This window comes from Lepidochelys olivacea, assembly GCF_965140295.1.
Source record: "Lepidochelys olivacea isolate rLepOli2 genome assembly, chromosome: 14".
Taxonomy (NCBI): domain Eukaryota; kingdom Metazoa; phylum Chordata; order Testudines; family Cheloniidae; genus Lepidochelys; species Lepidochelys olivacea.
In genome coordinates, this window is record NC_140424.1 from 30,967,440 (window position 1) to 30,980,378 (window position 12,939).

Genomic DNA, 12,939 nt, shown 5'->3' on the forward strand with positions numbered 1-12,939 from the left:
CAGGTCAAAGCCCCTGTCCAGCCACTCCCCATCATCGAGGTTCCATTTCAGCAAGTAGCTGTGGATATTCTGGGTCCTTTTCTGAAAAAGACACCCAGAGGAAAACAGTACATACTGACTTTCATGGATTTTGCCACCCAATGGCCGGAAGCAGCAGCTCTAAACAACACTAGGGCTAAAAGTGTCTGCCAGGCAGTAGCAGACATTTTTGCCAGGGCAGGTTGGCCCTCTGACATTCGCACAGATGCGGGAACTAATTTCTTGGCAGGAACTATGGAAAGCCTTTGGGAAGCTCATGGGGTGAATCAGTTGGTTGCCACTCCTTACCACCATCAAACAAATGGCATGGTGGAGAAGTTTAATGGAACTCTGGGGGCCATGATAGGAAAATTCGTCAATGAACACTCCAATGATTGGGACCTCGTGTTGTAGCAGTTGTTCTTTGCATACACAGCTGTACCACATCCCAGTTTAGGGTTTTCACCATTTGAACTTGTATATGGCCAGGAGGTTAAGGGGCCATTACAGTTGGTGAAGCAGCAATGGGAGGGATTTACACCTTCTCCAGAAACTAATATTCTGGACTTTGTAACTAACCTACAAAACACCCTCCGAACCTCTTTAGCCCTTGCTAAAGAAAACCTACAGTATGCTCAAAAAGAGCAAAAAGCCTGGTATGATAAACATGCCAGAGAGCGTTCCTTCAAAGTAGGGGACCAGGTCATGATCTTAAAGGTGCTCCAGGCCCATAAAAAGGAAGCATCGTGGGAAGGGCCATTCATGGTCCAGGAGCACCTGGGAGCTGTTAATTATCTCATAGCATTCCCTACCTCCAACCGAAAGCCTAAGGTGTACCACATTAATTCTCTAAAGCCCTTTTATTCTAGAGATTTAAAGGTTTGTCAGTTTACAGCCCAGGGAGGAGATGACGCTGAGTGGCCTGAAGGTGTCTACTACAAAGGGAAAAGTGATGGTGGCGTAGAAGAGGTGAACCTCTCCATGACTCTTGGACATATGCAGCGACAGCAGATCAAGGAGCTGTGCACTAGCTATGCACCGACATTCTCAGCCACCCCAGGACTGACTGAACGGGCATACCACTCCATTGACACAGGTAATGCTCACCCAATTAAAGTCCAACCTTACCAGGTGTCTCCTCAAGCTAAAACTGCTATAGAACGGGAGATACAGATGGGTGTAATCTGCCCCTCTGGCAGTGCATGGGCATCTCAAGTGGTTCTAGTTCCCAAACCAGATGCGGAGATAAGTTTTTCTGTGGACTACTGTAAGCTAAATGCTGTAACTTGCCCAGACAATTATCCAATGCCACGCACAGATGAACTATTGAAGAAACTGGGATGGGCCCAGTTCATCTCTACCTTGGATTTAACCAAGGGGTACTGGCAGGTACCGCTAGATGAATCTGCCAAGGAAAGGTCAGCCTTCACCACACGTCGGGCTGTATGAATTTAATGTACTCCCTTTCAGGCTGCGGAATGCACCTGCCACCTTCCAAAGACTTGTAGATGGTCTCCTAGCGGGATTAGGAGAATATGCAGTCGCCTACCTTCATGATGTGGCCATATTTTCGGATTCCTGGGCAGAACACCTGGAACATCTACAAAAAGTCTTCGAGCACATAAGGGAGGCAGGACTAACTGTTAAGGCTAAGAAGTGTCAAATAGGCCTAAACAGAGTGACTTACCTTGGACACCAGATGGGTCAAGGAACTATCAACCCCCTACAGGCCAAAGTGGATGCTATCCAAAAGTGGCCTGTCCCAAAGTCAAAGAAACAGGTCCAATCCTTCTTAGGCTTGGCCGGTTATTACAGGCGATTTGTACTGCAATACAGCTAAATCGCCCCCCCACTGACAGACCTAACCGAAAAGAAACAGCCAAATGCCGTTCAGTGGACCGAAGAGTGTCAGAAGCTTTAACCAGCTTAAAGTGACACTCATGTCTGACCCTGTACTAAGGGCCCCAGACTTTCACAAACCGTTCCTAGTAACCACAGATGCATCCGAGCATGGTGTGGGAGCAGTTTTAATGCAGGAAGGACCGGATCAACAATTCCACCATGTAGTGTTTCTCATCAAGAAGCTGTCTGAGAGGGAAAGCAACTGGTGAGTCAGTGAAAAAGAATGTTACGCCATTGTCTACGCCCTGGAAAAGCTACGCCCATATGTTTGGGGACAGCGTTTCCACCTGCAAACCAACCATGCTGTGCTAAAGTGGCTTCATACCACCACGGGAAACAACAAAAAACTCGGTGGAGTTTAGCTCTCCAAAATTTTGATTTTGACATGCAACACATCTCAGGAGCTTCTAACAAAGTGGCTGATGCACTCTCCTGTGAAAGTTTCCCAGAATCAACTGGTTAAAATCGTCCTTGAGATGTGAAAAATATTGTTAGTCTTTATACAGTTAATAGTATATTTAGAGGTGCATGTGTCTTATTAACTGTTTTCTCCTAGAGCTCTAGGAAGAAATCACAGCCAGTGTTTCACCCTGTGATTTGGGGGGCGTGTCATAAATATAAAGGGAAGGGTAACCACCTTTCTGTATACAGAACTATAAAATCCCTCCTGGCCAGAGGCAAAACCTTTCACCTGTAAAGCGTTAAGAAGCTAAGATAACCTCGCTGGCACCTGACCAAAAAGACCAATGAGGAGACAAGATACTTTCAAAGCTGGAGGTGGGGGGAAACAAAGGCTCTGTCTGTGTGATGCTTTTGCCGGGACCAGAGCAGGAATGCAGGTCAGAACTCCTGTAAAGGGCTAATAAGCAATCTAGTTAGATATGCGTTAGATTCTGTTTTGTTTAAATGGCTGATAAAAGAAGAATTTTAATAGAAGAAAAAGTAAAAGAATCACCTCTGTAAAATCAGGATGGTAAATACCTTACAGGGTAATCAGATTCAAAACATAGAGAATCCCTCTAGGCAAAACCTTAAGTTACAAAAAAAACAGGAATATACATTCCATTCAGCACAACTTATTTTAAGAACCTGATTGCTTTTTCATTGTTCTTAAGATCCAAGGGTTTGGGTCTATGTTCACCTATGCAAATTGGTGAGGATTTTTATCAAGCCTTCCCCAGGAAAGGGGATGTAGGGCTTGTGGGGGGAAGACGTCTCCAAGTGGGCTCTTTCCCTGTTCTTTGTTTAACACGTTTGGTGGTGGTGGCATCATAGGGTTCAAGGACAAAGCAAAGTTTGTATTTTGAGGAAGTTTTTAACTTAAGCTGGTAAGAATAAGCTTCGGGGGTCTTTCATGCAGGTCTCTACATCTGTACCCTAGAGTTCAGAGTGGGGAAGGAATCTTGACCGATGTCCTGGGCAGGCCGGGGTCTTCGAAGTGGGAGGGTCCCTTGGGAAGATACTAACCTCTCCCATCTACAGCCTGGGCTCTGAGATCTTGCAAGGAATGTGGATTCCACCCACAACAACAAAGAGTTACTGCAGTGAGTGCAATTCCCGTCCTGCCGCCAGGACTGCATGACTCCAGCGATTGCTCTGACCTCTCCACCCTCGCCTGCTTGGGTGAGGGTCCTGGTGATAAACCAATTGCTTGCAGCATAAGTTGCCTGAGTCCAGGAACAGGGTTCCCAGCCTCCATCCCAAGCAGAAATTGGCAATTCCCAGCAGCCCAGACTTTGGTACATAACTGTCAGAGGGACTGATTTAGGATAGAACTCTCTCATTGGCATGTCCCACTGGCCAGCTTAGGTGACTTCCCACCTAGGGTACTGACTTTTGTGGCTCCTATCCTCAGGTGCCTATCTTTCCCCATGCATTGCACAGGTGTTTGAAATGGCTGAATTAATCAGTTGCAGCATTCAAAGTCATTGCATTACGTGCAAAAAAAGCCATGGAGTTGAGTGTCGGGTCTCATTTTGCTTGGCCCAAAATAAATAAAAAATTATATGTAGTGCTTGGATAGAACTTTTCATCAGTAGACCTCCAAGTCCTTTACAAAACAAGCCATGATCATTCTGGTTGCTACTCCTGACCACTTTCTTAGGCTAGAAAAACTTAGCCTCCTGGTGAGGTTGAATTTCTAGGCCTCCCAAAAAAGGCCCTGTGGAAATTAGTCCCTCTCAGTGTTGCCTTCTGAATGTAAAGGCGGCAGGGAAAAGGGGCAGAGGAGGTGAATGATAGAGGGTAGAACCTCCCTAACCCTGAACTCTCCCTCTCTTCTCATTCCATGATGACCAATATCTTGATCATCTGAGCACTGAGGTCCATTTGATTCTCTTCTCCACCAGCCCAAAATATTAAATCCCCCAGACTCCTGGCAAAACCCCCTCCTGATCACTTGACATCTGATCCCCAGCACCCTGGGACACTTATCCTGCAGGAAACAGTTCCAGATAAGCGTGGAGGCTGAGCCAAGCCCAGGGACTGGTGGAAGATGCAGGATGGGGACAAGTGTGTGGCGTGAAGGTGGGGCCTGGCCTAAGTATACTTCTCTAATATCAGTGGAAAGGGAACCCCATCTTGGATGGGAAGGGAGGAGGGGGGGAAAACCCCAGCGGGAGCTTCTGGAGGAGTTTCTCTCTCCCTTCCCCCAGCAGATTAGCAAGAGGCAAGAAGGCCCATCAGTTCAGTACCGAAGGCTGCAGCAGGGCGGAGGGGCTGATCAGGACTTCTCCTCCTCCGCCTGGGGTTTGCTTAGAGCAGGCAAAGCCAGAGGGTCCCTGATCACCTCAGGGTCAGCTGCTGCTGGAACCTCCCCCCAGAGATGGGCAGCTAGGTACTTGGGAGCCAAATGCCACTGCTGTGTATGGGAATTAGGAAATGGAGATGTATATACTACCGTGACCAGCCCTAGTCAGAGCACAAACAGCATTTCTGTCCTGTATGGAGGCGTCTCTGAGGTCCAATATGGCTTTAGCTTCCTAATTGCAGCATTCGCCATGCTAAGGACATTTAAAAGAACTCTTCCCTGTGTAGATTTGCTGATGCCTGATATGATATGTGCCCAACTGAAACATCACCCACATTCAAGACGTCTCTCCCACATGGATTCTCTGGTGCATGATAAGGTGTGAGTTCTTCCTAACCCTTTTTCCACAGTCTGGGCATTTATGATGTCTCTTTCCCATGTGGACTTTCTGATGTCTAAGAAGATGTGATCTCTGAATGAAGGTTTTCTCACAGTCGGAACATTTATAGGGTTTATACCCTGTATGGATTCTCTGATGCATAGTGAGGTGTGAGCTCTGACTGAAGCCTTTCCCGCAGTCCAAGCATTTATAGGGTTTCTCTCCCATATGGATTCTCTGATGTGTTACAAGGTTTGAGTTCTGATTGAAAGTTTTCCCACAGCTCAAGCATTTATGGGGGCACGCTCCTGTGTGGATTCTCTGATGTTTAGTAAGGTGTGACCGCCGACTGTAGCTTTTCCCACAGTCCAAGCATGCATGGGGTCTCCCCCCAGTATGGATTCTCTGATGTGTAATAAGGTTTGACTTGTCTTTGAAACATTTCCCACACACAACGCATTTATGGGGTCTCTCGCCCGTGTGGATTCTTTGATGAGTAACAAGGTTTGAATTCCGACTGAAACACTTCCCACAGTAGAGGCACTTATGGGGTCTCTCTCTTGTATGGATTCTTTGATGTAGAATAAGGGTATGGTTCCGACTGAAGTTTTTCCCACATTCAAGGCATTTATAAGGTCTCTCTCCCGTGTGTAGTCTCTCATGTCTAATAAGCTGTGAGCTGTGAATGAAGCTTTTCCCACAGTCCAGACATTTATGGGGTTTTTCTCCTGTGTGGATTTTCTGATGTGAAAAAAGGCTTGATTTCTGCTTGTAATTTTTCCCACAGTGCAAGCATTTATAGGGTTTCTCTCCCGTATGGATTCTCTGATGTAGAATAAGGGTGTAGTTCCGCCTGAAACTTTTCCCACAGTGCAAGCATTTATGGGGTTTTTCTCCCGTATGGATTCTCTGATGTATAATAAGGGTATAGTTCCGACTGAAACTTTTCCCACAGTGCAAGCATTTATGAGCTCTCTCTCCTGTGTGGAGTCTTTGATGTTTAACAAGGGTTGACTTCTCAGTGAAACATTTTCCACACTCAAAGCACTTATGGGGTCTCTCCTCTGTGTGGATTTTCTGATGAGTAATAAGGTTTGAATTCTGATTGACACATTTCCCACCATCAATGTGATTAGGAGTTCTTTCTCCCATACTGGTTCTCTGATGTAGAATAAGGGTATAGTTCCGACTGAAACTTTTCCCACAATGCAAGCATTTATAGGGTTTCTCTCCTGAATGGATTCTCTGATGTAGTAGAAGGGAATAGTTCCGACTGAAACTTTTCCCACAGTCTAAGCACTTGTAGGTTCTCTCTTCCACATGGGTTTTTGGCTGGGCTATGGTTTCCTTGAAATCGTTACATCCTACCCCATACTGAATGGATTCACCTACTTTCTTCCTTAGGTGGTTTCCCAGCTTCGTCTTTGATTTATGTTGATTTCCCCAGGTTTTGACATTTTCCAAGCATTGAGAAGAATTCCCTTTAGCTCTTCTCAAAAGCATCCCCTGTGATTTCAGCAGTGCTTTACTTTTCTGTTGTGGATTCTCCTCCCTGTTCTCACTCATAGTCCTATCACCTGCTGGGAGAGAGAGAATCCAGAAGAGAGTCATTCTGTGCTGGGGAGAAAGGGGAAAAAAAAAAAAAAAAAAGAGGGAAACAGGGAAAACACAGTAGCCCAATAACCATTGGGGAGAGTGAGAAATTGGATTCTACCTCCACATCCCATTCAAACACTCACAGGGAAGTGAAGTCGGGGAGAAAACTCCTGACAGCTAAGAGGATAGGTTCACCAGATGGTTTCTGTGTCAGTGTCACTGACTGCTCACCTGTGTGGGTGCCTCTTGGGATCTTCCTTTCCTCAGAAGCCTGGAGATCCGGGACCCATGGCTCTTCCCCTCTTTCCAGCCGGGCAATCAGGTCAGGTTTGGGAATGGGGAGTCCTGCTGAGGGGGTGAAATCAGGCAAGATCATGGTGCATTGAGGATTCAAAAACTATTTGTCACAAAGAACATACCCTGATTCTAACCTGGCCTCGTACTGTGATGGGGGTTGTGGGATCTGAACAGATGGGAATGTGGTCACAGAGCCCCCTTGGGAGTGGCAGATGTTTGGGGGTGGAGGGAGTTGTCACACTCTCACTAGGAATTTTCAGGATCTGTGGGCTCTGGGGGACTTGCTGAGGCACACACAGCTCTGGTGTTAAACCCCTGTCTATGTCTAAACATCCAGAGCCCTCCCCAGAGATGGAGCTAATCCCATGAAGGGAGGTGAACAGAGATCCTGTGTGCGAGTGAGAATTAATGCAGATAGGATAATACATTGCTTCTGCCCCCAGGAAAGCTGGAGTGATGGGCATAAATTAGAAAGTCCATTAGGTTCATGACTCCCCTATCCCACTGAAGAAGGTTTGGAGACTAACAGCTCTTTCACACTGGAGCTGTGGACAATCCCAGTGGTTCTCAACCAGGGGTACATGTTGGAGGTATGCGGAGATCTCCCAGGAGTACATCAACTCATCTAGATATTTGCCTAGTTTTACAAGAGGCTACATAAAAAGCACTAGCAAAGTCAGTAAAAACTAAAATTTCATACAGACAATGACTTGTTTATACTGCTCTATATGCTACACACTGAAATATAAGTACAATATTTATATTCCGATTGACTTATTTTATAAGTATATGGTAAAAATGAGAAAGTAAGCAACTTTCAGTAATAGTGTGCTATGACAATTTTTTATGTTTATGTCTGATTTTGTAAGCAAGTAGTTTTTAAGCGAGGTGAAACTTGGGGTATACATTAGAAATCAGTAGTCTGGAAAGGTTGAGAGCCCCTGGACTATGTGACCCATTCCCCTCTAACCAGGGAAGAGCCTGACCAGATTCAGAAATGCAGGCCCCATGGCTTCAAATAGCTGAGGGGACAGGAATCCTTACCCATTGAGGTCACCATCTCATAATTCTCCTGCATGATGTCCCTATAGAGGGCTCTCTGACCGGGGTCCAGCAGAGCCCCCTGCCCCTCCGTGAAGTACACAGCCACATCCTCGAAGGTCACCGACATCTGAAACAACAGGTGCTCCCCACTCAGTGCCTGCTGCCCCAGCCACAATCCCACTATTCATGGGGGAAGAAGCACAAAGACATGACAGCTCTGGGAGGGACAGAGGAGCAGAATCCCACCCCCACCCTGCTCAGAGTGGCCAGGAGGCTCTAAGGAACAGAGAGAAGGTGAGAGCTCCTTGTCCCTCCCAGCAGACGGAGGACGACAGGGTCTTCTCATTTACCACATTCCTACTAGGCACAGGCTGATATGGGAAGCAGAGCTCCACACGGGAACAGGGACAGGAATCCCAACACCTTCCTTTTGTATTTCACCACAGTCTCTGCCTAGTGGGTTCAGGCTCCAGCACTCTGGTTTGTTTTTCCAGCCCTGTTCAAGGGGGTTGTTTCCTCTTTCAGATATGGAGGAATATTCACACACATACACACACACAAAGCCCTAGGCTGGGCATGTCCCAGCAGGTTTATTATACCTGTCCCCCTCCCTGCTTCACCCTATGTATGTCCTTCCCCTCCCCCTCAACAACAACCCTCCCCACTAGCTCTCCCCAGAATCCCTTACCTGAGCTGGATCCAACACAGCCATTTCCCTTCCCTGTCCCTCAGGAACATGGGATAATCTGGGGCAAAACGTGGTTGTTATTCTGCAGCCTGTCAGGGTGAGAAGACGACTGGGGAGGTTTCAGAAGGAGTTTCAGTCTATTTCACACCCCAATTCCCCCAGGCTCTTTCCCTTCAGAGAGAGACTGTGAAAATGCTCAGTCACTTTATTACAATGTAAACCTGGTTCCTCCCACTGGAACAAAATCCTTGAAACACTTTTAAAACATCCCAGTAACAGAGTCTGAGCCAAATGCTAGAAAAGAGCAGAATCAATGGAGCTGCTTTGGGGGGTCCTCCTGATATTGTCCCAAGGTCAGCACATTCCCCCAGCAGCATGGGGATTAGGCAGAGGCAGGAACTGGCTTTTCCTCTTTCTGCTCTTCACCTTCTTTATAAGAACATAGGAATGCCCACACTGGGTCAGACCGAAAGTCCATCTAGGCCAGTATCCTGTCTTCAGACAGTGGCCAGTGCCAGGTACCCCAGAGGGAATGAACAGAATAGGTAATCATCCAGTGATCCATCCCCTGTTGCCCATTCCCAGCTTCTGGCAAACAGGCTATGGACAGCATCCCTGCCCATCCTGGCTAATAGCCACTGATGGACCTATCCTCTATGAATTTATCTAGGAAAGTCAATCTTCCCGGGGTGCTACAGTGAATGGAGCTTGGCACAGTTGGGGTGTGGAAACCTCGTTCCCATTTATTGCTCTCTCTTCCCCTTTCAATCTCTCCACTCTACTGTTCTGTCTTCTCTCTCTCTCTTCTTCTCTCTTTCTGCCTGGAGAATACTGGTTACTGTCCAACTTAGGTGGGCATTTTCTCCCTAGTAGACACACCTGCTCAAAGACACCTGGGGAGCCCGTCACCCTCTAGTACAAACTCACCAGCTGCAGGCCCCTGAAAAGGCCCTTTGTGCAGAGTCACTTTCCTGCCATTCCCCAGCACCGGGGCTGCCCTAATTGTAGCCACCGGGGAAAGTCCCTACCTGAGTTGGGTGCAGAGCAAGCTTTAAGAAGGAGAGACTAGCGTAACATTCTAATCTACTTTTGGACACAATTTGCCTATTATTCAGCAGGATCATCCCAACTGCGCCTGCTCAGTAACATCTGCTGAAAGCGCTGCCTGGCTCTGCCCTTTCGGGGGGTTACAATCTGCTCCCTGCTGTTCACAGGAGTTAAAGGAGGAAAGGAGGCAAATCAGAGGGGAGGGACTTCACGGGAGGGTCAAACAGCTGGAGACAGGGGAAGAAGAGGGGCCAAGTAGCAAAGTAAATGACAGAGGGTAAGAGCCACAGTTCAAAATCGGGTACAGGCATGGCCAGACAGTGTGGCAAAGGAGGACAGGGAGGGGCAGAGAAGAGGAAAGTTCCCCCATATGGGGTGAACTATTTGTAGTGATTGCAAAAATGGGGTGGTGGTGGGGAACCAAATGTTTTTTTTTCCCTCCATCCCAGGGAATTGCTTCCCAGGGCTGTGTTCTTAAAGGCCCAGTGCATCCCAATGTCTAGATAAGGCAGCTCTTCCCTGTCTGATATGACATACTGATCTGTGAATGGAGACTTGATTCCATGAAATATTTTACAAACACCCCCCTCCAAAAATTATAATGGTCAGAGTTTAGATGAATCCCTTATCAGTTCATATGTCTCATAGCAGGTCACAACTGTGTCTTAGCTATTGTTCCAATTGCCTGAGTTGTACTGCCTTTTTCTAGTCATCTGCTGTAAATGGTGTTTCATAGCTTTCAATTATTTACTTTTAAATTTTTTTATTTTATTGCTCGCTGCACTTCATAGTTTACCTTTGTTAAAACTATGCAGATGGATCTCATTGTGCATACTTTTATAACAAATAATAATTGAATATCTAATAGTAACTTCAGCAATCACATCTCAGTACTTGTGGCACCTTAGAGATTAAGGAATTTATTTGAGCATAAGCTTTCGTGAGCTACAGCTCACTTCATCGGATGCATCTGATGAAGTGAGCTGTAGCTCACAAAAGCTTATGCTCAAATAAATTCCTTAATCTCTAAGGTGCCACAAGTACTCCTTTTCTTTTTACGAATACAGACTAACATGGCTGTTACTCTGAAACATCTCACAGTGTTTCTGCTATAACACTTCTTATTCGTACTGCGACACTATTTTTCAAATCTAAATTTTTGCTCTTTTTTAAATTTAATACACAAGTTTATTCTTTAGGATCATACGGCATCAAGGCTGACAGATTTCCTGGGTTGGTGTCAAAACTTCTTCAGTTTCCTTTGATCTGCCAATGAGGAATGCCTTTGTGTAATGTTATTTTGCCTCTCTGTCCAGCACCTCAGTGCATTTTCACATGTCATCACTAAGGCTGCATGTCTGTCACGGAGGCAACCAGCAGCAGCAGTTTGGGTGTGTGGGAGGGGGATCAGGGCTGGGGCAGGGGGTTGGGGTCTGAGACGGCACTTACCTGGCGGGGGGGGGCTCCTCGGCTTCCACTGGCATGTCACTGCAGTTCCTAGGCGGCGGGGCCAGGGAGCTCCACATGCTGCCCACATCCACAGGCACCACCCTTGTACCTCCCATTGGCTGCAGTTTCTGGCCAAGGGGAGCTGCAGCGCTGGCATTTGTGGTGGGAGCAGCATGCAGAACCCCCTGGCCACCCTCCCTCTAGGAGCTGCAGGGACATGTGGAGTCAAGTAGAAAGTCTGCCAGCTCCACCAACGCCCTCCAGGCCCAGAAACAGCAGGGGTCCCGGGCTGCCCGCTGCCATTCCCCCCACCCTCCCCAGTAGCAACGGAGGTCCCAGGCTGAGAACCACTGCCTGCCTCCCCCCAGCACCAGTGGGGGTCCCAGGCCACACACCACCACCCACCTCCCCCCAGCATCAGTGGGGGTCCTGGGCTGCGCACCACCGCCTGTCTCCCTCCACAGCACCAGCGGAAGTCCTGGACCATCCCCCCAGAGCACCCACAGCCCCCTTGCCCAAGTTTTAGTTAGGGGTATATAGTAAAAGTCATGGACAGGTAACAGGCTGTGAATTTTTGTTTACTGCCCATGACCTGTCCATGACTTTTACTAAAAAATTACCCTTGATTAAAACGTAGCCTCAGTCATCTACAGAACTTGGTTACCAAATATTCACTACAGGTCAGATTTTTAAAGGTTACCTAAACCCCTTTAAAAATCTGGCCCCAAGGGCTCAATAGTACCTTTTATGAAATTCTTCTCAAAGATAAATGGCTACTGTTTTTAAAACTAAATATAGATATACAACTCCAAGGTAGACTGACAAAAGCAAAAATTCAAAAATCATCAATTACACACACAAAAAATCATGAAATTAAACAAATAACTAAATACATTTTGCGCTCTTTTAATTTGCGTTTTGATTTCTGCGCCTTTAGAGCACATTAGCTTTATACTTCTAGGATTATGGATTCTTTAGGAGAAGTAACAACAGAACAGTTGGTTGTACAATCCTATAATATTTTTGACGTCCAGTAACTTGTGCTTCCTCCCCTGCCCCCCCATACACACACACTTTTGTAAGTGAAAATTTATTAAAAATCCTTATTTCTGTAAGTAACATCCCATCCTGCAAACACTGACGTCCACACTTTACTCTTCTGTTACTTCATTTGTTGCATACATAGATATTGATATTTCTACTGAATTGTTTATCCTTCTAATTGTGTGTTTTAATTTCATAACCTTTTATGTATGATACATTTGTTATGATACATTTCAGTGATGTTTTTCATTCGGACAAGTTTACTGCTTTGTCCTGCCAAAAATCAAGACTTTTTTAATGAATGATCCGGTTACTCCTTTGCATTGGTTCAGTGGGAGGCATAGTGCTGACCTCACCTTGTTTGCCTTCTGGTGAAACTGAAGTGCCTTGTCTCTACTCTGTCTTTACAGTGGGGATAGCTAATGCAGGTTAGTTACCCCATGGTAAAAAAACACGCATTTTCTTAGCATTGAGGACACAGATAATAGCGCTGGTTCAGATGTTAAATAAACCATTATTATGTCTTAAGAACTCTGATATTGATTGTGTGGCTATCGTTATTCCTTTGCCAGCAGAAGTATTTGCATCTGAATGTCTGCAGCCCCCGATTTGTGTGGGTGTCATGGAAAACCAGCTAAAACATTTTAAACTAAAAATGTTAACAGAGGCTTCCCCCTTCAGTTTCTCTTATCACCCTTCCCTTTACCTATTAAGGGCTTGTCTACA

At 46.3% G+C, this 12,939-nt stretch overlaps 1 protein-coding gene across 14 annotated transcripts in view; it reads right to left on the reverse strand.

Moving 5' to 3' along the window:
• LOC311530744 (uncharacterized protein) overlaps positions 1-12,939 on the reverse strand; it is a 53,450-nt gene that overhangs the window by 22,027 nt on the left and 18,484 nt on the right. For 4 of the 14 annotated variants that reach the window (XR_014714083.1, XR_014714084.1, XR_014714085.1 and 1 more), the window contains exons 2-5: positions 8,674-8,762; positions 7,986-8,112; positions 6,876-6,992; positions 5,005-6,628 (exon numbers count right to left, since the gene is read on the reverse strand). Coding sequence is in view for 10 of the 14 variants with exons in the window: in XM_084647609.1 (XP_084503735.1) it covers positions 5,007-6,628; positions 6,876-6,992; positions 7,986-8,112; positions 8,674-8,697 (1,890 nt within the window). In the remaining 4 variants the exon portion in view is untranslated. Of the gene's footprint in view, positions 1-2,027; positions 6,629-6,875; positions 6,993-7,985; positions 8,166-8,673; positions 8,783-12,939 lie in introns of those variants that run through there. The other 10 variants (XM_084647609.1, XM_084647603.1, XM_084647611.1 and 7 more) reach the window with 9 other exon arrangements.